We start from the raw sequence: 25,509 nt of genomic DNA on the forward strand, positions 1-25,509 counted from the left end.
GGATCAGGTAAATATAGAAATCAGCTAGTATGTATACTCAAAATGCTACATTTGTTCTTTTTATTTCCTTAAAAAATACTACTTAGAGGGGGCAGCTGGGTAGCTCAGTGGATTGAGAGCCAGGCCTAGAGATGGGAGGTCCTATCCTAGGTTCAAATCTGGCCTCAGACACTTCCCAGCGGTGTGACCCTGGGCAAGTCACTTGACCCCCATTGCCTAGCCCTTACCACTCTTCTGCCTTGGGGCCAGTACACAGTATTGTCTCTAAGACGGAAGGTAAGGGTTTAAAAAAAATACTACTTAGAAATTAAATTCTAGTATGGAGTTTTAAAGTATTGATAGGAAGACACATTTATGGGATTATTATTATCTTAAACTGTATATTATGATTTTCATAGGTATATGTATAGCAGCAAAGAGCTTATTCGAACTAAGAGAGAACACATTCGGAAGTTGAAAGAGGAAGTTAAAGTTCTTCAGCAAAAGTTGGAAAGGTCAGTAAGTCATCGGCAACTTAAAGCTGAATAATATAAACATTCTAAATGATAAAAAGTGGAATAAATATTATTCATGAACTGTTAGGTTACATTATTTGGCTTAGTTTAGATATTTTTTTAGGATTTTTTATTCAAATTTAATGTGCTACACACAGATGAGAAATAGCTTCTGACTGTGTTAAATGTTTTGTTTTCCCTTAGTAAACCTAAGTATGGTTTAAATTTTTACAGAGGAAAAATCACTCCATTGTTTTTATACAATATCAAGAAAAGAAATAATAAATAAACATTTCAATGCTGAAAGACAGAATATCTAAACCCTATCCCATTCACTGTATAGGTGAGGAAAATGAGTCTCAGATTGACCCAAAGTTTCCCAATGTTATTGGCAGAACTGAAACTAGATCTAGGCCTCAGGTCTCCTATTGCTTTAATGCTTCTTTTAAAAGCAAGGCAGGAGATCAAGATAGCTGGACTAACCATTTTTATCCTAGAACTGCCAAATCCTGAAAATTCTTTACTGAGTACAATCAGATCTTGGTATTGGAAAACAGATGAAATAATAGAGTTGATAAGATTAGAAAAAATCCTTCAAATTAACTTTTTGTGGGGCTCAGTTATCACTGGCACTACCCATTCATTACTTTGTTCCCTTAGACCAGCTTTATTGCTTTGCCTTTTCTGGCAACTTAGTATTTCCCTTTGAGATATTTAGATCATTCCAACAGCTAAAAACCACACTGTGATTGTACTAGCAATATGAGAGAACTGACATAGTTACTTAGAGAGTAGGAGCCCACTTGAAGTACTCTGAATCTCTGAACTCATCTATCAGATATAAAAAAAATTGTGTTGATCATCATGATCTTGTCCTCCAAAATAGCTTTCGGTCTGGATGCCGCAGAGTTTTCCCTAGGCTTCTCTCTTAGGCCTTCAGATATTCATTCTGCTTTAGTTTGTGCCTTTATATTGTGTCTCCACAGCAACGATCTTATATTTGTCTTACCACAGCAACCTTGGCCCTCAGAGTATGTGTTTATATTATTTCCTAGGTATGTGAAGTACGGCTCTGGCCCTGCTCGGTTCCCCCTCCCTGACATGTTGCAGTATGTCCTTGAGTTTGCCAGCACCAAGCCTGCCACAGAAGCGCCTCCCTCTGTCCACTGCCCTATTTCTGACCTGACAACCAAGAAGAGGTGACTGGGCTTCTTGTGGTAGGGTGGGGTTTTAAATCAATGAGTAATTTGGAGGCTGAGTCATGGGTGACCAGAGCTTTTAGGTTTGGGATCCCAAGGCTACTACACGTTCCTAGTCCTAGTCCTCCCATGGGCTAGTCATGTGACCATGGCCCTGATCCATGTATCACCTTCTAGCATCTTAACTCTTTTGGGGGTAGGATCAGATAAGGTGATGCCTTTGAGTGCTATATGAGTATAGCTGGAAAAGATGGAGGGAGGCAGCTGGCTAACCTCATGCCACTTGTATCATCCAAGTCTATTTTCTCCATCTATGAAATGTGGGGGAAATGGTCAACCCTGTCTCTCTCAAAAGTATTGTTGTGAGGATCCAAAGAGATATTGGGACTTCACCCAGAGTCACATAGCTAGTAAAAATGTTTGAGGCTAAATTTGAACTTGGGACTTCTTGACTCCATGCCCACTATTCTATCCACTATGCCACCTAAGCTGCCTCTTAAGTATATTTAGTTTAAAGTTGAAAGAAACTGTTAGGGCTAGATAGTAAAAATTTTAGGCCTTATTGGCTAAGAGGCAAAATCAAGGATATTATGTAGACATTTATATAATGAGAGAAAACTAATTTCCCCAAAATTTTTATTGATAAAATTCAAAGTAATAACAATTGAGTATGGTTTTTTTTTTTTAATGCAGATTTCTTAATGGGGAAGAATGGAATTTCGCATGGGTGCAGATGGAATAATATTCCACTTAATTGGGGTTCATATTTAGTATTCCTTAGCATTACAAATGTTTATTTGTTAATGCTGATCTCTAATGAAATAGTAAATATTCCATTTTTGAAAATGCCTTTTCACACAGCAAGGTATTGCCATAGACTGTTATCAGTCCATGAATATAGCATTTTAATTGAGCATTTTCACAATTTAAAAAACATTTTTAGAATTCTGTCAGATTTTTCTCTTGATGCTTGCCTTTTAACATGTAATTATATTGCGGAAGTTTAGGTAGAAGTTTCTCAATTGCATAGTTCAATGGATTTCCAAATGTGAGAATTTCTTTTACACTTGCATCAAGGTTTGATAAATACTACTGGAACTGTAGTTCAGTCTTGGAAAATACATCTTCTGCAAATTTATGTGGGAAGGGGAGGTAGTGTTTCTTATTTGAACTTTTGCCAGATTGGGAAATATCAAGCAATTTGACATTACTTGTGATTCCAATAATGTTAGATGGTATTGCCAGTTTTAATTTGCTGCAGTACAAGTATCATGTATGAGCTTTTTTCCTTATAATTTTAGTTTTAATTAGTTATGAAGCATCAGATCTGCAGCAAAAGCTAATTTCCAAAGCCATTCAGTGTTATGATAATGGTGTTTATGGTGATTTTTCTTATTCAGAAAAATTTGAGACTCTGCTCTTAAGTTCAAACAATTGTAATAAACCCTTTTCCAAAACCCTTCTTGTTTTGATATAATGGGTACACACTGGTTTTTATATATACATATAGTTGTATATGTAAAAAATGTTACAGTAGGTTATAGCAGTCCAGTCAACACTGTGGAGTTATAAAAACTATCATTACTCTGTGTAGTAAGCCCATCAGCCCAGCAAAGGAATAAGAATACCCCATGGAATTAAAGTCACAACTATTCAGCTCTACATGGAAGCATCCACAGAAATACTTAGACAAATGTGCGCGACTTGATTCAATAAAACTTTGTGTATCTTGAAATTTGAATGTAATGTAATTTTCACATGTTGGGTAATATTTTTTTTGATTATTTTTTTAATTAACAAATTCAACAAATCAAAAAAAAAAATTCAACAAAGGAAAAATCATTCTGAGCTTGTGAGCTGTACAAAAACAGGTGGGCTAGAGTTGGCTGATGCTTAATTTATTTTTTAGTATATTCTCCTGGGGGAAAAAGCTGAAATGTTTCCCTTCGTTCTTGATCCTATTTCTTAAAAGTTCAAACAAAAGGAAGTGCTATTCTCTATCTGGATTTTGATGGCAACCCTCAGCAATAATGAGAAGATGCTTTTTTTTTAAGTATCTTAAATTTGTATATGTATTGTTTTTGGACAGTAGTGAATAAATAACTACCATGCTTTTAAGTGAAATTTTATTTCAGCTGCTGTTCCTGTGTTGGGCAAACTTCAGTTTTCAAGCTTCTTTCTGATTTGGTCTGAAAGAAGAGTCCATTTTAGAAAGCTCTTTCTTAGAAGCTTTCTATCTGGTTCTCTGTATATTCCATGAAGTATTCTTAATAGAGAAAGAAAGCTACAATGATACTGCCTGAAAAACTTAGTTTTAATTTAAAACTATTCCTTGAAAAGGAATAGTCTATTGGTAGTCTGATTCTTTTTTTTTCTTTAGTATTAGAGCAGAAGAATATTCTTGCCAAGTTGAAGTTCCTCTGTCTTCTTTGGAAAAAGATAATTTACTACAAACTGATCTGATAAATAAGCCATTTACATCTTCCCGACATTCAGTGAAAATGCCTGAGCACCCAGCTCCACGAACAATCACTGAGGAGGAAATGAACTTTGTTAAGACCTGTCTTCAGAGGTGGAGGAGTGAGATTGAACAAGATATACAAGGTTGACTGTTTTGCAACTTGTTAAGCAGTTGCTTTTTAATTTTTTAAAAATTAGATGGAAGATAATTTGGGGTCATGCATCTAAGATCTACTTCCTATCTATTCCATTGTCTTTACTGCAATAGTTTTTGTTGCCATGACTATCTAACCTCTCTTATTCTTCTGTTTCTTTGTAGATATAGTATATTTTAAATAAGAATTTTTAAAGATAAAGATTTTCCTGTAGTATCTTTACATTTCAGATTCTCTCCACAGTTTAAGTTGGGCTGGGTTATATTTTGTCCTTCCCTTGTGAAATTTCTCAAATTGTAGGGGGGGAAATGGTCTCTCTGAATCAAATGACTCTCAGATGTCTAATGATACACTTTCAAGGTTCAGGGAGATTACAGTATGTCTTAGTTATAGAACTGAGTTAGACAGCAAACATTAAGCTTTTTCTATGAGCCAGGCACTTGACTAAGCAGTGGGGATACAAAAAAGGATAAAAGACAGTTGCTGATCTTGAGAAGCTATATAAAGAATAAATTAGAGATAATCAGAAGAAGGAATGGGATTTAGAAAGAGTTCTTAGAGAAAGTGAGGTTTTAGCTAAGACTTTGGCTAAGACTAAATCAGAAAGTAAAAGTGAGATAAACATTTGGGGCATGCAAAACAGCCTGAAAAAACACACAGAATCTGGAGATAGAATGTCTAGTGTGAGGATCAGCAAGAGGTCAGTGTCCCAGATCTCATAGTATATAATAAGAAGACTGGAAAGGTAGGATGGAGCTAGATTTTAAAGGATTTTAAAAGCCAAATAGAGAATTTCAAATTTGATCCTGGAGGTAAAAGAGAATCACTGGAATTTTTGAATAGGAAGGATAACTTAGTCATACTTAAGCTTTAAGGAGTTCCATTTGTTCACTGAGTGTGGAGGATGAACTAGAATGGGGAGAGACTTGAATCAGGAGATAAGCTGGCTAATGAAGTAGTCCAGATGTGAGGAGAAGGGAGCCTGCCCCAGTGGTGATGGCAGTGTCAAGGAAGAGAGGGCTCATAAGAGAAATGTTTTGAGAGTAGAAACCTACAGGACTGTACATTTGATTGGATGGAGTGGGGGAGGGTTGAAAGAGAGTGAAGAGTAGAGGATAACACCTAGGTCACTGAGCCTTAGTGACAGGGAGGATATAGGAACCCTCAATAGTAATTAAGGAAGAAGGGAGGGTTTGGGGGTGGGAAGAAAAATGAATTTAGTTTTTCAACATGTTGAATTTAAGAATTCTACAAGACTAGGGATAGATAGGAGAGAGAGCCAGGCCTGGAGATGAGAAGTCCTGGGTTCAGATCTGGCCTCAAATACTTTCTACCTGTGTGACCCAGGGTAAGTCATCTAATCCCAATTGTCTCACCTTTAACTGTTCTTCTGCCTTGGAACTGATACTTATTATTGATTTTAAAATAGAAGGTAAAGGTTTAAAAGAAGATGTAGTCTATATTACATTCAGTTCAAGGTAGCCAATAGACAGTTGGAACTGTAAGTCTGGCAGTAAAACTGAAGAAATAGATCTCAGAATCAGCTGAATAGACATGATAGTTGAAACCATGGGAGTTGATGAGATCACCAATAAAATAGTAAGCAGGAGGAAAAAAGATGTTTCAGTACAAAGCCCTTCAGTATCACCGTTTAGTTAATGTGACCTGGAAGAAGATCCAACAAAAGAGACGTAATAAGGTCAAACAGGTGGAAGAGAACCAATAGAGAGCAATTTTCTGAAAATCTAGACAGAAGAATATTAAGAAGAAGGTGATCAACTTTGTCAAAGACTGCAGAGAGGTCAAGATGATGTGAATTGAGAAAATGTGTCAAGAGATCATTTGTAACTTTGGAGAGAACAGTTTGGGTTGAGAGAGCCCAGCTAACTTAACTACTATCTTCATAGAAAAAAATAATACAGCTGATGTGAGATATGGAATGTACTATTTTTAACTTTGAGTATTGAATTATGTCTTTGTTTCAACAGACCTAAAAAATTGTATTGCAAATACCACACAAACAATTGAGCAGATGTACTCTGATCCCCTTCTTCATCAGGTAGGATAAGACCAAATAGAAAAATAAGAGGGTGTGAGAGCTTGGTGGATTTGATAGCTATAAAAAGATGTATTAATGTTTATTCATATTAATTATATTAATATAATATATTAATAAATGATGTTTATTGATATGTTTTTTATTTGAAATTGTGTTTCAAAACATACATCAGTTCAGTCATATGATATTAACTTAAAACACATTGAAGATTGCTGGGAAATATTACATACTTTGACTTATTTCATTAAATGATACCTCAAGTAAAATTAGCTTTAAAAGTTTCAAAGAAGGACAATGAGACTGTCATAAACACATTTTTTTCTTTATTTTCTACCCTAAAAGTGTACAGTTTACTCTCTGGACATGGAAGGGAAAGAACCTCCCTTTTCCTCCCTCTTAAAATATAGGACAGAGAAATAATTCTTCTGCTAAGGAACTTAGTAGTGTTTGTGGAGCTTGGGTGGCTTTAAAAGGGAGCTCCATGTTTTCAAAGGAATCCATTTTCTCAATTCCCAATGATAATTCTTCACACGATATTGATGACTCCATAAGTTTATTGAATCACCAGAATGAAACTTAATTTGGTTCCCTTTTAGTCATTTTAAATACTTGGCCTTAGCATTATTGTACTTACCTAAATACATGAAAAGGTGAGTAATTTCATCAGTGTGTATATATTTCCTTTACTGACATGGTCTTATTGAATAGGTTAGTGAATTGGTGTGGCCAAAAATATTTATTATTTGATAGCCAGCTTACTTTGCCTTTCTAAACCCAATTATGCTGATCTTCAAATAATAGATCTACTGGATCTACATTTAAACTTTTGTTGGACTTTGAGAGCTCATACTACCCTGGCATAATCTTTCAACAAAGGTTTTTCTCATAACCTGATGAAGGCTTAGTGGAGGACTTCAGTGAAGGAGCATTACTGTAGTTGCATGAATTGTGAGGAGTCTATACTATTCAAATGTAAGAGTTTTTCCTCTCTACTTGAAGCAGAAATTCAGAGCTTGTATAGGTAGCTGGCTCATATGGAAACCTAAAAAAGAGGGACAGGATTAAGACTGCAGCTAAATTTGCTATACATCTCTTCTCAAGACTTTTACCAGAATGAGCAAATAAGTTTTCACCCTATTTCTGAAGATGAAGGCCAAAGCTCACAATCATTGATAATGGTAGTCAGGTCTATATTGGCTCTTTAATTTTAGATATTCTAGGGGGGTCAGCCGTTTTGATTTGATAAAAAGATGGGTAAATGTGATTTTTATATTGAAACACTTAGAAATGTGTCTAGTAACTAGGAATGCCCTTTTGGATTTTATAACCTTGTTTAGAAGGAATATCTCTGCTCAGAATTACCTAAGAGTATGACTTTTGCTTTTCAGGTGCCTTATCGCTTGCATGCAGTTCTGGTTCATGAAGGGCAAGCAAATGCTGGACATTACTGGGCCTATATCTATAATCGACCCCGAAACATATGGCTCAAATACAATGACATCTCTGTAACTGAGTCTTCCTGGGAAGAACTTGAGAGGGACTCCTATGGAGGTCTGAGAAATGTTAGTGCTTACTGCCTGATGTACATTAATGACAAGCTACCCCACTTCACTTCAGGTAATACCAGTCAGCAAAGTGCAATAAGATATGCTACCTAAGGGAGGGGAAATGGGCTTGGCCTGTGACTTCTTTACCTTTTTTATCTGACAGTCTTACTGTGATAAACATTTCTCTTTTGAGATCACAAGAGATGTTTCCTTAACATAGTTGAAGGTTTTTTCCTTGCATATGCTAAAAACCTCTTGTGTTGTACATTTGTAGAGAACATTTGCTTAAGTATTTTTTTAGCTTCTCTAATTTGTCTGTCTAAAAAGGGTATGAAAGGTAAGGAGGATGGATTCTGACAAATATCAATCAATCTTTTTAACTACAATTACAGTATGAAGGTATAAGTAGCTACTGTAAGAATTATTGTATAAATGACTCCCCATAGCTGTTAGCGTTTTAAGTGAAATCAACAGGCACTGCTATAAACACTTCAGAGGCAAAAAGGAGTCCCAGGGTCAGCTAGGTAGTAGTCGGAAGGACCAAGTTCAAATTTGACTCCAGTTCCAATTGCTTAGCTCATATCACTCTTCTGTTTAAGAAATCATATTAAGACAGAAGGTAAGGATTTGTTTTTGTTTTTGAAAAGAATCCCAGCTCTCATGGAATGCAGTCTAGTGGAAGAGACAACATACAAACAGCTATGTACAAACAAGTTTTGTACAGGATAAATTAGAGATCATCAACAGAGAGAAGATAGGAATTTAGTTGAATCTTGAAGAAAGCCAGGGAATTCACATCTATGGAAAAAGAGTCCCAAGCATAGGGGGGAACAGTCAGTGAAAATTGAGAGTTTGAGAGTTGGGGGTGTCTTGTGAGAGGACTAGCAAGGAGGCCAGTGTCACTGGATCTCAAGAGTAGAATTGAAGGGCACAAGGGGTAAGAAGACTAGAAAGGTAGGAAGAGGGCCGTGTTTTGAAGGGCTTTATAAGGTAAATAGATAATTTTATATCAGATTCTGAGGGTAATGTAAATCATTAGAGTTTATTGAACAGGGAGGGTAACATAGTCAAACTTTTGCTTTAGGAATATCACATTGACAGCTAAGTGGAGAATGGACTGGAATTGGGGAGAGACTTGAGTCAAGGAGGCTAACCAAGCGACCTATTGAAGTAGTCTAGTCATGAGGTGATATGTGAAGATAGAAGAAGACATGTAGGAGAGATGTTATGAAAGTAGAAAAACTATAGGACTTAGCAACTGATTGGATAGGGTAGGGGGGGAGGATTGAAAGAGATTTAAAGGTGAAGGATGACGACACCTAGCTTATGAGCTTGAAGTGACAAAGGAGGATTGGTGGTACCTTCAACAGTAATAGTTGGGAAGTGAGGAAGTAGGGAGAATTTTGGGGTGAAGGATGAGTTCAATTTTGAGTTCATGTTGAATTTAAGAAGGCTCTCCAGGGGACAGCTGGGTAGCTCAGTGGATTGAGAGCCAGGTCTAGAGACGTGAGGTCCTAAGTTCAAATCTGGCCTCAGACACTTCCCAGCTGTGTGACCCTGGTCAAGTCACTTAACCACCATTGCCTAGCCCTTACCACTCTTCTGCCTTGGAACCAATACACAGTATTGATTCCAAGATGGAAGATAAGGGTTTAAAAAAAAAAAGTCTCCAAGATATCTAATAGGCAATTGGAAAGGTAAGACTGGCAATCAGAAGATAGAAACATATCTCATAATCAACTGAATAGACATTATAGTTGAAACCATGGGAGCTTTTGAGATCACCAAGTGAAATAATATGAAGAAGAGCCTTGGATATCACTCATGTTTAGTGAATGTAACCTGGGTGTGAAGATTCAGCAGACAAGACTGAGATTAATAATTACATGTGTGACTTATTTTGATATTATAGAAGTCAACAAAGCAAAAACTCTTCTCTCCTTGTTTAAAAGACTAGTCAGTAGCAGCTAGAGGGAGTTGTTTCCATGTAAACTTTTTCATCACTACTTCCAGCCTAGTATGAAAAGGACATTCCAAAGTCAGGATTTTAGCTCTAATCCCACTTGTTATGTTTGCTACCTGAGTGACCCTTAGGCAAGTAATTAAATTTCTGTTGGCCTCAATTTCTTTGTCTCAAAACTGAAGGACTTGGGCTAGATGGCTTCTGAAGTCCCTTCCAATGCTAAATATGTGATCTTGTAGATCCTTGATGTCTTCTTTTACCATGTTTGGGTTTTTTTGGCCATTGTATTAAATTATTTCTGATAGCACTTGTCTCAAATTGAAAGCAATATAAATAACTCATTGGGTTTGAATTTATTTTAAGTAGGCATAGTCATTACATAATTTATTGCATATCAATATTTTGACCTGTGTAAGCATTGGTTAAAGCAGTGAAATCTTTCAATATAAAAAGCTCTGGTTTAACCCTATATGATGGCTTAATAGTTTCTTGTTTCTAAGTGTTGGTCATATTCTTGCTACTTTGCCAGCCCTATTCCAAGCCCTTCCTCTACCATCACTTTTTGTGGTTAAAGTAGCAAATGGAATATATTCTGAGAAACGACACTATGTGATTGATACTATTTATTTTGGGGTTCTTTATAAAATTTCATACTTAAAAGGAGGGGGAAAATTGTTCCTTTTTTCTTTTCCTCTTAACAATTTGCTATGTCCTGCAATTAGGATTTCTTGTTTTCCTGATAACCTTTTTTTTTGCTGGTAAGCTGTCTCATGCTTACTTCATTTTGGTCTCCCTTAGAAGCGGCAGCATCTGAGCCAGACCAGATGCTGAAAGAGGTGGAAGCCTTGTCTGTAGAACTTAAGCATTATATCCAAGAAGATAACTGGAGATTTGAGCAGGAAGTAGAGGAATGGGAGGAGCAACAGTCCTGCAAAATCCCTCAGATTGAATCCTCTACCACCTCGGAATCACAGGATTTCTCAGACACTTCGCAAGGTGCCTAAAAAAGTTGTTCATGCCAGTCATACTTTAACACTTGACAGTCTAATTGGGTTTCTGACTCCTAAAAAACAGAGTAGAACTATTTTGCATTTTAAATCTCATTTCACAATGTGATACTTCACAAATAATGAAGTTCATAGAGTAAAATGGCTACAGAAAGATGACTTTTCCTTTATTAAACAATAAATCCCTAATACCAGAGTATAGTCTCGGGAAAAGAAATGCTAGAAAGAAGCTAACCTTCAGGTCCTTTATGGTTGTATTTTTCCTTGTAAACTCAAACTATAGAGAAAATTAGTTAGGTTTAATAGCTATGGATTAAAAATGTTATTTTCGAAAAGTGATCTTTGCCAGATGATTGCCTATAGGAAGTCTTTATGATGCCTGTGTGATTCTATAGTGGAGGCTCTTTAAAAAATCTGCCCATGGGTGGGGGCAGCTGGGTAGCTCAGTGGATTAAGAGCCAGTCCTAGAGATGGGAGGTCCTAGGTTCAAATCTGGCCTCAGCCACTTCCTAGCTGTGTGACCCTGGGCAAGTCACTTGACCCCCATTGCCTAGCCCTTACCACTCTTCTGCCTTGGAGCCAATACACAGTATTGACTCCAAGATGGAAGGTAAGGGTTTAAAAAAAAAAATCTGCCCGTGGGGACTTGGAAGTAAATAATTTCCTCATCACTAGTTTCCAGGGGAAACATCTGTTCAGATCTGGAAGGGTTGAGAAGTGTATTATTAAACTAGGTCCTGGTTTTATCAGAAGGCTTCTTGACTTCACATGGCATCTAGTGCTTATTATGCCTTTTTACAAATTCTTCATCAGAGCCATCCTTGACCCCTTCCCATGGTGTTCGATGTTTATCATCTGAGCATGCTGTGATTGCAAAGGACCAGACAGCCCAGGCTATTGCCAACACAGCATATGCCTATGAAAAAAGTGGTGTGGAAGCTGCTCTATCAGAGGTAAGTATATATCATAAATATGTTCTTGCTGCACTGTTCAGTGTTGTCCAGCACACTTCTGCTTTTTATAAGTTTAGACCTTTGTTTTCTCATCTACCTGTAAATCCATTTCTCTACCATTCTCAACCACCCTCTTTCTGCCCTCCTGTTTTTTTCTCATTCTTTTTCTCCCTTTTCTGCTGCCACAGCTTAAGGAAGCTGAGCCCAAGAAGTCCAACCCCCAGGAAACAAACCCTGCAGATCAGTCAGAGCAGCTCCAAGAGGTTAATGGGACTGAGTCTGCTGTCCAGCCTAATTCTCAGGTCTCTGAAGTCGAGATTCCCAGTGTGGGAAAGATTCTGGTTAGATCTGATGCAGATGGATATGATGAGGAGGTACACCAGATGAGTGCAGGACTTAGTTGTTGTCTCTTTTTAGTCTTACTACATTTCTGTTCTTGTGTGGCTGAGTGTGTTTTTTTTGTTGTTTTTGTTTTGTTTTGCTTTTTTAAGGATTTAGAAAGAGCATAACTCGCCTCTCCTCAGGGTAGCAGGTATAGATTGAGGATTAAACTGGTTTTGTCTTTGTAATAATAATAATCACAAATTATAATGTGCAGTTATAACTAAAATAGCTGAATATTTCTTTATTCACATGTCTTGTGCATATCAGCCCATGTATGGGTATGCATTCAAGTCCCCTGCATAATCTCAAAAGCTTATGTAGAGAGAATTTGACCACATTGTTTTGGACAGAATGGACAGAAATCCTCTTGAGTGAAGGATCTTTATTCTTGATGATAGTAGTGTTTAGTCCACAGTTTTTCCTTCAGAGACAAAGCTTAGGTTCCCCCACCCCCACTCCCCGGTTTTCCAGAATGCAAAACAGAGGGAGATATGTATGTAAACTGTAGGTGTTTTCTCAGGTCAGAGTCTGGTCAGAGTAAGGATATATAATCCCATGATATTCATCTTTGAGCTCCTTTTCAATCAAAATTGTACTCAGATACATAATTCTATCCCTCAGATTTCCATTATCTTGTATATTGAGGGCTTTATGCTTTTTTTCCCCTAATCTTTGCAAGGATTTGGTTTTATTTTATAGGGATATCTTTTGTGTAATGGGAGGCATTAGTCTCCAGGTTGTTGTAAATGATCTTTTTATCATATTGGACTTTGTAATCTTGGAGTATTCACCATTCATACCCAGACTTACAGAACCAAATTGAATGATTACCTCAGATACTTCCCCTCTGTGAAGCTACAATTTTGTCTGATTTTCTAACAATACTATATTGGGGTTATTTTTAGTATTTAGTATAATTCATTTGTCCTTCTAAATTTGAGGGAGTATGTAGGAATAGCTGATGTGACTTTGGCAAGGGCTTGACATTGTATAAAGGGATGGGGGCAGTGCATGACAAGGATGTATATGCATATGGCAATTGTGTGTGAAACTTGTAGTAGATGCCAGTTAAACTTCGATTCAGGTCTCTGTTCAGCTTTCTTTTACAAGCATTCTTTTGAACTTTTCTTCTGCCCTCTTTCTTTCTTTGTTTTGTGCCTTCTTGTGCCAGGTGATGCTGAGCCCCGCCATGCAGGGGGTCATCCTGGCCATAGCTAAAGCCCGTCAGGCCTTTGATCGAGATGGGTCTGAAGCAGGGCTTATTAAGGTATCTCAGCTTTTTAATTCTAACCCCTAACATTCAACTGGTTTGGTATAAATACAGCAATATAAGGCAGGAGAAGATCTAGTTACAAATATCTTTCTGTCCAGCTAATGGTTAGGCTTATAGATGATAGTAATCTTTCCTTTGTTTGCATTAATGTGGCATCTTTAAAGCTACTGATTAAACAGTGCCACACTATGTTAGACCTAATGGAAATTCATTTGTTAGGTCTATGAAATAGACTTTTTTTCATGTTAACATTTCTAAATAATTTAAGGGATGTAAAGTAATTGAAAAGATGGATTGCATAGTGGATAGGATAGGAGTGCTGGACTTGGCGTTAAGAGGATCTGGGTTCAACTATGATCCTAATACCTACTGGTTATGTAACTCTGGGCAAATCACAAATGACTTGACTCTTTATGCTTCAGGTAACCCTCTAAGACAGTACGTTATAGTTGATTTATAGTGTATTTCAACATAAAAGAACTCAAAAAGTCATCTCACATTAATAAATATTATGGGTCTTTGCTGTGTTGATGCTTAGTTGGGTAATGGGCACAGTTCTTAAAGGATATGGTTAAAATTGAAGCATAAATAATAGCATTTTAAAAAATCTGATACCTACATGCTTTCCTCAGAGCATTTTAAACCAAATATTTGCAATTCAGAGGACTTTGTAAAAAAGAAGAGTTCCCTACAATACTTTTTTGATGCTACTTGAGAATGACATTTTTTTTATTATGCCCTACCAAAACCTAACAGCTTCACATTCATACTGAACATTGTCATATTATGATCATTCATGGTTAATCTATTCTTTACTCATAAGAAACCCTGGCCCATTGGATTCACGTTTCTGTGTTCACAGATCTGTGGTGGACTTTCCACTAAAATCCTGTCCTGTTTTGGCAGGCATTCCATGAAGAGTACTCCAGGCTATATCAGCTGGCCAAAGAGACCCCTACACCTCACAATGACCCTCGGCTCCAACATGTCCTTGTGTATTTTTTCCAAAATGAAGCTCCAAAACGAGTGGTGGAGCGGACTCTCTTGGAACAGTTTGCCGATAAAAACCTCAGCTATGATGAAAGGTGAGAGTATGCACAGGGGAAATACCACATGTCCCTTGAGTTGACTTGCAAACTTCTTGGGGTGGCTGGCTAGTTTGCACTTTGTAAATTTCTCCGTGTTCTCTGTCAAAACAGATCAATTAGCATCATGAAAGTGGCTCAAGCTAAACTAAAGGAGATTGGCCCAGACGACATGAATATGGAAGAATACAAGGTGAAGTCTTCTTCCTACGGTTTTTATAAACCAGAACATTAAATGCTCTTAATAGTAACTGAGGCAGACTTGATCTGAACCCTCTAACTGTTTTTTCTCCATGTGGTTTTCCCAGATGAAATATCAAGTTTTCACTAAAAGGATAGGTTTGGTCTCTATCACTATTATGGGCCTTTGTACAAGGTCATTTTTAACTCTGAGATTTAGTTCCCTCATTCATAAAATTCGTTGATTAGACTAGATTTCTAAGGTTATAAAGTATAGTGATTTTTCTTAACAGAATAGCACATCTATTAATCTACACCTTCTGTGAACCTGAACTCAGTGTTGGCCTAGATTTCTGGCAAGGGCCTTCTGATGAGTTGCAAAATGTTAAGCATTAATAAAAAAGAATTATAATTTAAAATAATTTTTGGTAATGTGCTTATTATTAGTTCATTTGTTTTTTAGATCATGACTCACAGAGAAATCTTATTTCCCTCAGTTCTCAATTCTGTACTCTGGACGTAATTCTATCTAACAATAAGAACAAATTTAGCCTGACATTTATTTGTTTTGGATACTGCATTGAAGTATCAAGTCACACATTAATTTCTTCCTTTGTTTAGCTAAAGGTGAATGTTTTTTTTCTGGAAGCCTAGGAATTTTCACACCCCTACCATATTCCCTGCAGCTGGATGGGTGTATGCCAAAATTTAAAAACCTGTACCTGAATTCAAGGCTGGATGTTCTTGTTTCAGTTATTGGAAGTTAAGCAAAGAAAATCTGAAGCTTTATTGAAAACTAGTATGACATCGGACAAGTCACTTAATCTTAGGAGGTCTCATTTTTCTTCATTTGTCAAATTGAGGAGCTATAGGAACTAATCTAGATGGTCTCTAAGGCCATTTTGATTGCTAAAGTTCATATTGCTAAGGCGAATTGAACTACCTTTTAAGGTGTCAGGAGACTGCATACTACCCGATATTCCTACTAGCCTACTTATGGTTAGTGACAGGAACATGAAATTAAAACAAAAAACAACTAATGCTTAAACAAAACTTTCTTCTGAATTTGATATTTTTGGTTTATGTTTTGTTTTTTACTCTTACCACATTAGAAATTATAGAAATAATCTCCTTGTGATTTAAAATGTTACCAATTTTTATTTCCTTTACAGAAATGGCATGAAGATTACAGTTTGTTTCGAAAAGTGTCTGTGTATCTTCTGACAGGCCTGGAGCTCTATCAGAATGGAAAGTATGTTTGTATTTTGTTTAGCATTCTTTGTACTTATACTTCTAGCACCTAGCACAATGCCTGGCATGAAGTAGGCACTTAATAAATACTCCTTGATTAACTGATGATAGTGATATTTTGAATCCTCACCCATGAATACCATATATAGTAGGTCTGCTTCTCTTCTCCATAGCAGAGCATTTTGGGTCTCTTAATTCTGAACTTCAGAAGTAACTCAACATGTTTCATGCCTTCTCTTCTCATTCCTCACCTAATCATAGATAAGGCTAGGGGCACTTTGCCTTCACTAACTTATCAATCTGTTTGTGTTATCTCCCAGATTTTCTTTATAACAACTGAGAGTAAACTTATAAAGTCAATCATAAAACACTGTGTCAGGACACACTGTGTCAGAACAAGACCTTAGAAATCACCAAGTCCTTAAAGTCCTTTATTTTACAGATGAGTAAACTAAAGTTCTTTAAGGTTATAGTTACTTAGTGATAGAGCCAGAACTAGGACCCAAGTTTCCTGACTCCTAGCCCAATGTTATTTCCTCTTTACTCCATATTGCTTCCCTCCCTACTATTAGTCTTCCCTTCTTCTCCTCCACTGGTCATTTATCTGAGTTTTTGTAAAGTTTAAATTTTAGATAAGGGGGCAATGAGCATTTCAATCATTAGTTCTCCATCATCTTCCAGGTGTCATGAAGCACTTTCCTACCTGGTGTATGCATATCAGAGTAATGCAGCCCTGCTAATGAAGGGACCTAGCAGAGGAGTGGAAGAATCAGTGATTGCTTTATATCGAAGAAAATGCCTTCTGGTTTGTATTGTTGGTTGTGAGGCTTTGAGATTAATTTTTTAACTTTACACATTTTTGTTCCCTGCAGGAAAAAAAAATTATAAAATAACTACTGTCTTCCTAATAGATTTTAGACCTTCTCAAGAGATTCTATAGAAGAAGCAATTTATTTTTATGTGTTCAGACTTGCTTTTCCATTTTCCTTTTGTACCTAAGACAAGATAAAAGCACATTCAAACCTATTAATTTAATGGCCTTTTCTCAAGCTTCACCTTTCTTGACCTTTGTGCAGCTCTAACACTATTCTTCATCTTCTCCTTGATAATACTCTTTTCTATAGATTCTCATGACACTATTTTCTCGTGGTTGTCCTACTTATCTGACTACTTCTTTTCTAATCTTCTTTGCTGTATCTTTAAGCATGGATAGTTTCTCAAGGTGCCTTTCTGGGGTCTCTTCTCCCTCTCTTCCCTATTGATCTCATGAACTTCCATGTGTTTCAGTTATCATCTTCATGTAGATGACTCACAGATCTACCTGTCTGGCCCTAATTTCTTTCCCAACCTCCAACCTCCCTTTTTTTTTTAAATAAATAAAATAATAGTAGCTAGCACTTATATAACATTTTAAAGTTTGCAAAACATTTTACATTGAATGCCTATCTCATTTAAAACTCAGAAATGGTAGATGCTGTTATCATCCCCATTTTTTTTAAACATTATTTTATTTGGTCATTTTCAAACATTATTCCTTGGAAACAAAGATCATTTTCTTTTCCTCCCCCCCTCCCACCACCCCTCCCATAGCCGACTTGCGATTCCACTGGGTATCACATGTGTCCTTGATTCGAACCCATTTCCATGTTGTTGATATTTCCAACCTCACTTGTTACAACTCTCTATTGGATATATCCACCTGGATGTCTTTTAGACATCTTAAATTCAACATGTCTAAAACAAAACTCTTCTTTCCCCCTAAGCCTTCCCTCCCCTCTTCCTCACTTCCTATTGCTGTCCAAAGGTACCACCATCCTTTCAGTCACCTAGGTGACATCCTCAATTCCTCATTCCTACCTCCTTATATTCAATCATTTGTCAAGTCCATTTGTTTCTTCTTAACATTCCTAGAATAAGCCCCCTTTTGTCCTCTTATACAACTATCACTCTGGTGCAGACTCTCATTACCTCATACCTGGATTATTGTAGTACCTTACTGGTGTGCTGCCTACCACAAGACTTCCCCACTCTAACCCATCATCTAATTCAGGTCTCAAATTGATTTTAAAGTGGAAACTTAACCATTTTGTCCTTCCTATTCAGTTAACTCCAGTGTTTCCCTTTTACCTCTAAGGACAAATATTAATTCTTTATTTGACTTTTAAATCCCTTCATAACCTGGCTTCTTCCTATCTTTCCAGTCTTATACCGTTCTTTCTTCCTTGTACTCCATGATCCAATGACACTGGCACTCTAACTGTTCCTTCTCAAAAGATACTCCTCTGGACACCAAGAAATTTTACTTGCTTTTTCTATACCTGTAACTGTCTCCTGTCTCATCTCTACCTCTGGATTTTCCTGGCTTCTTTCATGTCTCAACTAAAATCCCACCTTGTATACCTTTCCTGAACCATTTTGTTTTAACCCTTACCTTTCATTTTAGAATCAATACTATGTATAATACTAATAGACTGAGCTCCTTGTGAGCAAGGACTGTTTTTGGTCTTCATTTGTATCCTCAATTCTTCTCATGAGGCTTGGCACATAGATACTTAATAGATGCTTGTTGACATTTTAACAATTTATTGAAATGACTGAAATGATTGCTCTGGGCTACTTCCTATTTTAAATGTCTACCTTTACAGTCCAGTCAAGGTAGTAGACATTGGACCAAAGCAAGAACTCTCAAAGTGTTGCCCTTAGAGCCCTAGGGGTTCTCAGGACTTTTGGTGGTTCTCAAAATTCAAACTACTTTCATAATAATTTTTCATTTTCATTTCTAATATGACAAATAATGATACATATAATCTATATAAGCAAAAGCTCTTTGAGATGTCTTCAGTAATTTTTAAGAGTCTAATGGAGTCCTTTACATAGTATTGCATATTATACATGGTTTCAGACTTTTTTTGCTATATGGATCAGTTATGGTGTTTTTTTAAAAAATTAAAAAAAAATTTCTACTTTTTATGGCTTAAAAAACTATTATTATATGGAATGGCTTTCTGTGCAGAAGGCTATTGGGGTAATCTATGTAAAATCAGTAAACTTAAAAAAAAGAAAAGGAAACAAGAGTGTAAAGGGGTCCTGAGACCAAAAGACTTGAGAATCATTGTACCAGGTTAACTGACTGGTTAGAAGCATTAAATTCCAAATTAGTCTTCCTGCTCTCTCCAATCCAAGCTTCTTTTGAGTTTTGGCAGCTATATTGGAGACATTTCTCCTCTTCCCTGCAGGTGTTTAAGCTTGCCATTAAGAGAAATCTGAAAATGGTTGCTAGTGATTTGTTCTCAACTCAGTTGCATTTTCTAGTACCTTGATAGATTTTTCCTTAACATGAAGTTAGTTTTTTTTCTGCCATTACCAGCTGGTAGTTAATAAATTAAAGGGTATCAAATGGTGAGATCTATCCATCCATTAAGCTGCATTTTATGTTTTTCTCTTGAGTCTTTGAATCCAGCTTATCTATTATTTGATCACTAGAGTTGCATTATATAGGTCCTTATAGAACTGGCAGATGTGAATTTTAACAAGGCACAGTCACTTTTCTCAAACATTAGAATGTAAGTGTTTGTCTGAGCCTTTTATATTAAAAAAGGATAGTTTCCCTATATACAGTACATTTGATGATCAAGGCCTTGAAGAGGCAGGTTAGACTTTTTTTTATTGATGTTTAACTTCTTCCCACCTTCTCTTTTAACTGTAGAAACTGAATAGTATGGCAGCTTCTCTGTTTGAAACCAATGAGGAACTCAATGTGACTGAGGGCATCAATGTCATGAATGAGTTGATCATTCCCTGCATTCATCTCATCATAAATAATGACATCTCAAAGGATGACTTGGCTGCTATTGAGATCATGAGGAACCACTGGTGCTCTTACCTTGGGCAGGATATTGCTGGTAGGTTGTTTTTTAGTTTTCATCTGATTTCTGAAAGAGATTGAAGCTTCTAAAGGTCAGTGAGATGACCTTTGTTCACCCTTGGCAAGAATATAAGTTTGTTTTCAAGTATCTAACTGCTAGTGACTAAGCTCCCCTGAAATTTAATAGTTCTGTGAAATAATGCCTTGTACATCAATAGTAGAGGATACTAAAGTGTATAATACATCAGTTTGGCCCTCTGAGCTTACAAGTCTGAATGTATTTCCCTGAAATTAAGAACCTAAACCCGCTCCTACTATGACAAGTTCAAGAAAAACAAATTAATAAAGAGACCCTCTATCTTGGACTTTTAGAGAGGCCAGAAATCTTACTGTCTTTAGTAGAACTAGGGGAAGACTGGTTGGTATATGGGGAAAAAGGTTCACCTAGTTTCATGCTATTTTAATAATTGTAAAAGGCATTGAATTGGCCTTATCAGTTAAATAGAAGTTTCTTTTTATGAATTATAATATTTAGAAACTATATCATCTTCAGATTGTATTTAAATCATATGTGATATAATTTTACTTTGGACCCTCTGTGAATGGATACACAATGATACATTTTAATCATTGCAAGAAGACAGGAGGGGGCAGCTGGGTAATACAGTGGATTGAGTCCTGGGTTCAAATATGACCTCAGACACTTCCTAGCTGTGTGACCCTGGGCAAGTCACTTAACCCCGATGGCCCAGCCCTTACCATTCTTCTGCCTTGGAACCAATACATAGTATTGATTCTAAGATGGAAGGGTAAGGGTTTTAAGAAAGAAGACAGGACTTAAAACAAGACCATGTGGCACCAGTCCTTTATGGTGCAGAATACCAAATCCATTTCATTAAACTATAAAGTGAATAATAATGAGGGATTTGGTCTATAAGATTAGTTGTAAAATAGGAGTATTTTTCTGTTGGGGTCAGATGAGAAGGGAGGGAAGCAATGAATTGTGGTTGGAAAACAAGTTTTTGCTCTGAGGTTGGCCCAACATAGATGTAATTTAATTTCAGAGAACCAGCCACTTGCTTCTAAAAACTAAAAAGCAGTTAGAGCTTTTGACTCCATACTTGTCCTGTTAGGAAACTCACTGATTCTTTGGAGATCTCATAGTAGAGTCACTAGTCTGTTATTTTTCTCTCTCAGAGATACACTTTTTCAGCTGTTGATTTAACCTCAAACTCTTCCCCTACAGAAAACCTCCAGCTGAGACTCGGGGAGTTTCTCCCCAGGCTTTTAGACCCCTCTGCGGAAATCATAGTCTTGAAAGAGCCTCCAACTATCCGCCCCAACTCCCCCTATGATCTTTGTAGCAGATTTGCTGCAGTCATGGAATCGATCCAGGGGGCTTCAGCTGTGACGGTGAAGTAAGCCTCCCACTGCTCATGGCCCAACATGGTCTCTGGTCACCCAGCTGCTGCACAGAATCGTGTTGTCACAGTTTTCACCTCAGGGAGGGAAATAGTTGGACAAGTGAGATTTGGATCCAAACCCAACTGTACTGTGTGTGTAGAGGATTAAAAGCAATATTGCACTTTTTAGGTACAAAGTTATAAAGAGCTATTCTACAGCAAGGGGCAAGAACCACTACTGAGGTCACAGCTTCTTACAAGGGACTTTACATGCCTCTTGTACCTACAAAAATGCTTGGGCTTGTCTAAGCCACTTGCCACTTTTTTTCTAATGTCCTCCAGGCATAAATATTTTTGACAGCAGAGTAAAAGAGTGATTCAGAGCCTAATCCAGATGAGCAGCTACCAGTTATTTTATCAAATACGCACAGTAAATACCTTTAAAATTCTTAATTGCAAGATATACAAATAAACACATGCCAGTGTTCTGACAGGAGATGTCAGAATTGGGTTGCTGAAGAGCTGATGGTCTCTAAATGTATGGGATAGCACATGGGGCTACTGTGTGTGTCACTGAGATTACCAGAAAGTCATAAAGGGAAGATGCCTCCTCATTTTTTTCCCTTTTTAAATATTTTCTGAAACAAGTCAGAAAATCTCATATTTGGCTCTGATTGAGTAAAAGAGACAAAAGCATTGATGACTGTATGTGGAACAGCATTTAAAGCTTGACTACCCACAGTAGTATTTTGATGATAGTTTCCCATTTAGAGAGACATTTTCTAGCATCTGGAAAAATGTTATTGACATCAATAGTAGGTGTCCAGGGTGGATGCAAGCACAAATGAACATTTTTATCTTTTTTTTTTTTAAAGGATGGGGATTGTGGAAGAAAAATTCCAAGTTGACCATTTTTTAAAGTCCCCTGTTTGGGTATTGTGTTTTAACCAAATTGTAAGGATAAATGGCTAAGAGATGGGAGGGAAGAACACTTGATACAACTATGCAGGTTTTATAAATGTGCAATAAAAGCATTTGTTTTACTTGTAGTGTGTAATGTTTCCTTTGCTTTTTTGAATCTAGATTTCAGTAGTTCTCAAACTTTGGGTCTCAGTCATTTTACACTCTTAAAAATGATTGAGGGTTCCCCCCTAAAAAGAGTTTTTGTTTATATGGGCTACATCTAACAAAATTTACTCTATTAGAAATTAAAGCACCTTAGTAATATTATGTATTTAATTTTGATCTTGAGGGGATTCCCCGAAAGGGTTTCAAGGACCCCAGAGTTCCTACTATACTTTGAGAACTTCTGCCATAGATAGGATCCTAGTTGTCATGTTCTAAGGATTCCATAAACATTTATGAAAATATTTATACTTAAAATATTTCAGTTTGCTTTCTCTTCTTTTAAAACATCAAGCAAATTTAAAGAGGTGGATATGATAGGAATTCTAGGTCTATTGGAGAAGTGAGGGAAAATCAGTTCCTCTCAATTAAAATTTGCACCTAGCATCCTGAATCTCCTCAGTCTGTTTTTCTTAATGTGTCAATTTATGACAGTTACTTAAGTTGAGTTTTCTAGCAGTGCTTTCTAGTTGGTCACCAAAGCAATTGTAGGCCATTCCTGTATAGATAGGACATGGTCTTGTTTTTAAACCTCATTATTAAGCAGATTTTTCCTAGTAATTGATCAATGATTCACTTAACTCAGCCTTTCTTTTTGTACCCTTTTTTATGTTGAACCCGTATGCTATCATTTGTTTTCAACTTAGAAACGAAGGGAGAATGCTATGGTGGATCTTTTCTCCCTTCCTTCCTTCCTCCCCTTCCCTTCCCTTCCCTTCCCCTTCCCCTTCCCCTTCCCCTTCCCCTTCCCCTTCCCCTTCCCCTTCCCCTTCCCCTTCCTCTTCCCCTTCCCCTTCCCTTCCCCTTCCCCTTCCCCTTCCCCTTTCCCTTCCCCTCCCCTCCCCTCCCCTCCCCTCCCCTCCCTGCCTTCCTTCCTTCATAATGGATCTTTTTCTTAAAAGTTATTTCTTTGCTCTACTGTTGTTAGAAGCCAGAGATGGTCAGGTGTTTCAGTATTCTTGGTACAGCTGCAGTAAACCTGGAATTTAGGTATTTTTGTGTTCTATCTATATACACATACTGCCACCAGGGGGCATTCAGAATACAGTACTGATTTACTAGTCTCTTTCTTAGGTTTTCTGGTAGTGCTGAAACTAGAATTAGTTTTTTACTCCATTCTTATGCTTTTCTGTGTTATGACACAATTCCCTACTTCAGACATATTCCTCAAGCCATTTCTCTGCTTAATGAACATTACATGAGACCTTTTTTTACTCATCAGAGGTTCTTTCTGTAAGACAGAAATGAAAATTGCCCTTATTTTCTTCAATTCCTTCCTTCTCTAAAGGGATAGGGAATATGGGTGATAGACCCCTTTGTATCATAAATGTCATGAGCTGTACTGTCATTAAATATCCTAATACCTTTTTTAACATCTATTTCCTTAAAGAGACATTGTAGATACTTTTTTTTTAAAGGAAAGACAAAAGAGCATCTCCATATCCCAAATAAGATTCATAGGTTGTTTTTTATTCTCTTGGTTCTACATAGTTCTTAATTTCCTCTTTTGCCCCTTCTCACCCTCCTGACTTCAAAAACATGTACTCATACCACACTTAGGAAGTTAGCCAGAGATACCTTAGTTACCATTCCTGGTTACCAAACTTTCCAACTGTAGGTGGCAGAATAATCCCCGAAAGGGGGAAAAAAAATTCATTTGAGAGCTCAAAATCTCTTCTTATACTTTGATAGGTGACCTTGTTTATATTCAATTCATACAAAGACCCTGCTGTTATAGAATCCTTGTATAAATCCAACAAGTCTGCTCTTGTGTGTCCTTGTATAAACCTGAATAAGTCTTGGTAAAGCACGCTTAAGCTCTCCCTCCATATCCTCTTCTGGTAAGACTGACTCTGAGATGTATTAAATGAAGGTGATATATTCTCATATTTTGGGAAGTACAGAGGAAGATGACAGATAATACATGAAAGTTTTGCAATAGTTTCTTACCATGTGTGTCCCAAGTTACCTAACATCTCTGAGCCCATCTGCCACATAGGGTTCTGGTATGGTTAACAATTTGTAAAACCTTAAATCTGCTATATGAATTGCTATAAGTATGTCCTGTTGAGAACTGGATTAAATGCTTTTAGATATTCTTGCCAATTTTGAACCTTTTGGTTTTTAGTGTGGCACAGTACCAAGAGCATTGGATTGGAGTCAGGGCCTGGGTTCATATCCTAACTGTGCTATTAATACCTTCATAACTTTGGACCAGTCCTTTTATGTCTCTGGACCTCAGTTCCCTCATCTGCAAATGGAAGTAATTGGGCAAGTTTTCTAATAATGCTAAATTCTTTAGTCTCCTAATTCTGGTACATTAAACAATGTGTATCTCGATGAGAATGGAGAGGTCATTAGCATAACAGATTTTTGTTTCTGGATTTAGTGAATGATTCTGAAATCCTCAAAAACTCAGTAAGATTTGATGGGTAGCAGAAGGGAGAATCAGTAACTTAGTAAGTATTTATTATGCTCCTACCATGTCAGGCACCAGGGATACAAGTAAAGATAAGCAAGAGGCTTACATTCTAATGGTGTAGTCAAGTACATATTAAAACGTGTAAAATCAAGTATATACAAAGTAGTTAAATGTAAGGTAGTTTGGAAAGAAGGGCGTATGGATAAGCTTCATGCAGAAGATGGGTGTTTGAACTGTATTTTAAAGGATGAAGATGAGCAATTTGTTCTGGGGGCTCAAGCAGGCACTGTAGAGCACTTAGAACTTGGTCAGGCATTGAAGAAGGCAAAGTCATCCACTGCATTCCAGGCCATCATTATTCATCTTGATATGTCCTGCTACTGGACTTTGATGATTGGAAGAGTGAGGTAAGGAACAGGAGGCAAGTTTAGCTGGATTACAGAGTGCAAAAAGTAGAATAATGTACCAGTAAAGCTTGGAAACATAATTCGGGCCTTTATTGTGTAGAGCTTTAAAAGCCTAAACAGAGGAGGCAGCTAGATAGCTCAGTGGATTGAGTGAGGTTCTGGGTTCAAATATGACCTCAGACACTTCCTAGCTGTATGACCCTAGGCAAGTCACAACTCCCATGGCCTACCCCTTATCACTCATCTGCCTTAGAATAAATATATAGTACTGATTCTA

The 25,509-nt window shown here is 37.0% G+C and overlaps 1 protein-coding gene across 19 annotated transcripts in view; it reads left to right on the plus strand.

Moving 5' to 3' along the window:
- The window catches only part of USP28 (ubiquitin specific peptidase 28), a 61,740-nt gene extending 39,419 nt beyond the window's left edge, over nucleotides 1-22,321 (plus strand). For 7 of the 19 annotated variants that reach the window (XM_016433845.2, XM_016433846.2, XM_056794368.1 and 4 more), the window contains 15 exons: nucleotides 399-494; nucleotides 1,550-1,693; nucleotides 4,074-4,297; nucleotides 6,297-6,367; nucleotides 7,756-7,984; nucleotides 10,676-10,873; nucleotides 11,698-11,837; nucleotides 12,026-12,211; nucleotides 13,393-13,488; nucleotides 14,401-14,579; nucleotides 14,694-14,772; nucleotides 15,932-16,011; nucleotides 16,692-16,815; nucleotides 19,717-19,912; nucleotides 21,122-22,321. In XM_016433845.2, the coding sequence (XP_016289331.1) occupies nucleotides 399-494; nucleotides 1,550-1,693; nucleotides 4,074-4,297; nucleotides 6,297-6,367; nucleotides 7,756-7,984; nucleotides 10,676-10,873; nucleotides 11,698-11,837; nucleotides 12,026-12,211; nucleotides 13,393-13,488; nucleotides 14,401-14,579; nucleotides 14,694-14,772; nucleotides 15,932-16,011; nucleotides 16,692-16,815; nucleotides 19,717-19,912; nucleotides 21,122-21,297 (2,218 nt within the window). In that variant the 3' untranslated portion in view covers nucleotides 21,298-22,321. The remainder of the gene's footprint in view (nucleotides 1-398; nucleotides 495-1,549; nucleotides 1,694-4,073; nucleotides 4,298-6,296; nucleotides 6,368-7,755; nucleotides 7,985-10,675; nucleotides 10,874-11,697; nucleotides 11,838-12,025; nucleotides 12,212-13,392; nucleotides 13,489-14,400; nucleotides 14,580-14,693; nucleotides 14,773-15,931; nucleotides 16,012-16,691; nucleotides 16,816-19,716; nucleotides 19,913-21,121) is intronic. The other 12 variants (XM_016433849.2, XM_016433851.2, XM_056794372.1 and 9 more) reach the window with 4 other exon arrangements.
- Nucleotides 22,322-25,509: the final 3,188 nt, after the last annotated feature.

The sequence above is a fragment of the Monodelphis domestica genome, chromosome 4 (assembly GCF_027887165.1).
Source record: "Monodelphis domestica isolate mMonDom1 chromosome 4, mMonDom1.pri, whole genome shotgun sequence".
Lineage (NCBI taxonomy): Eukaryota > Metazoa > Chordata > Mammalia > Didelphimorphia > Didelphidae > Monodelphis > Monodelphis domestica.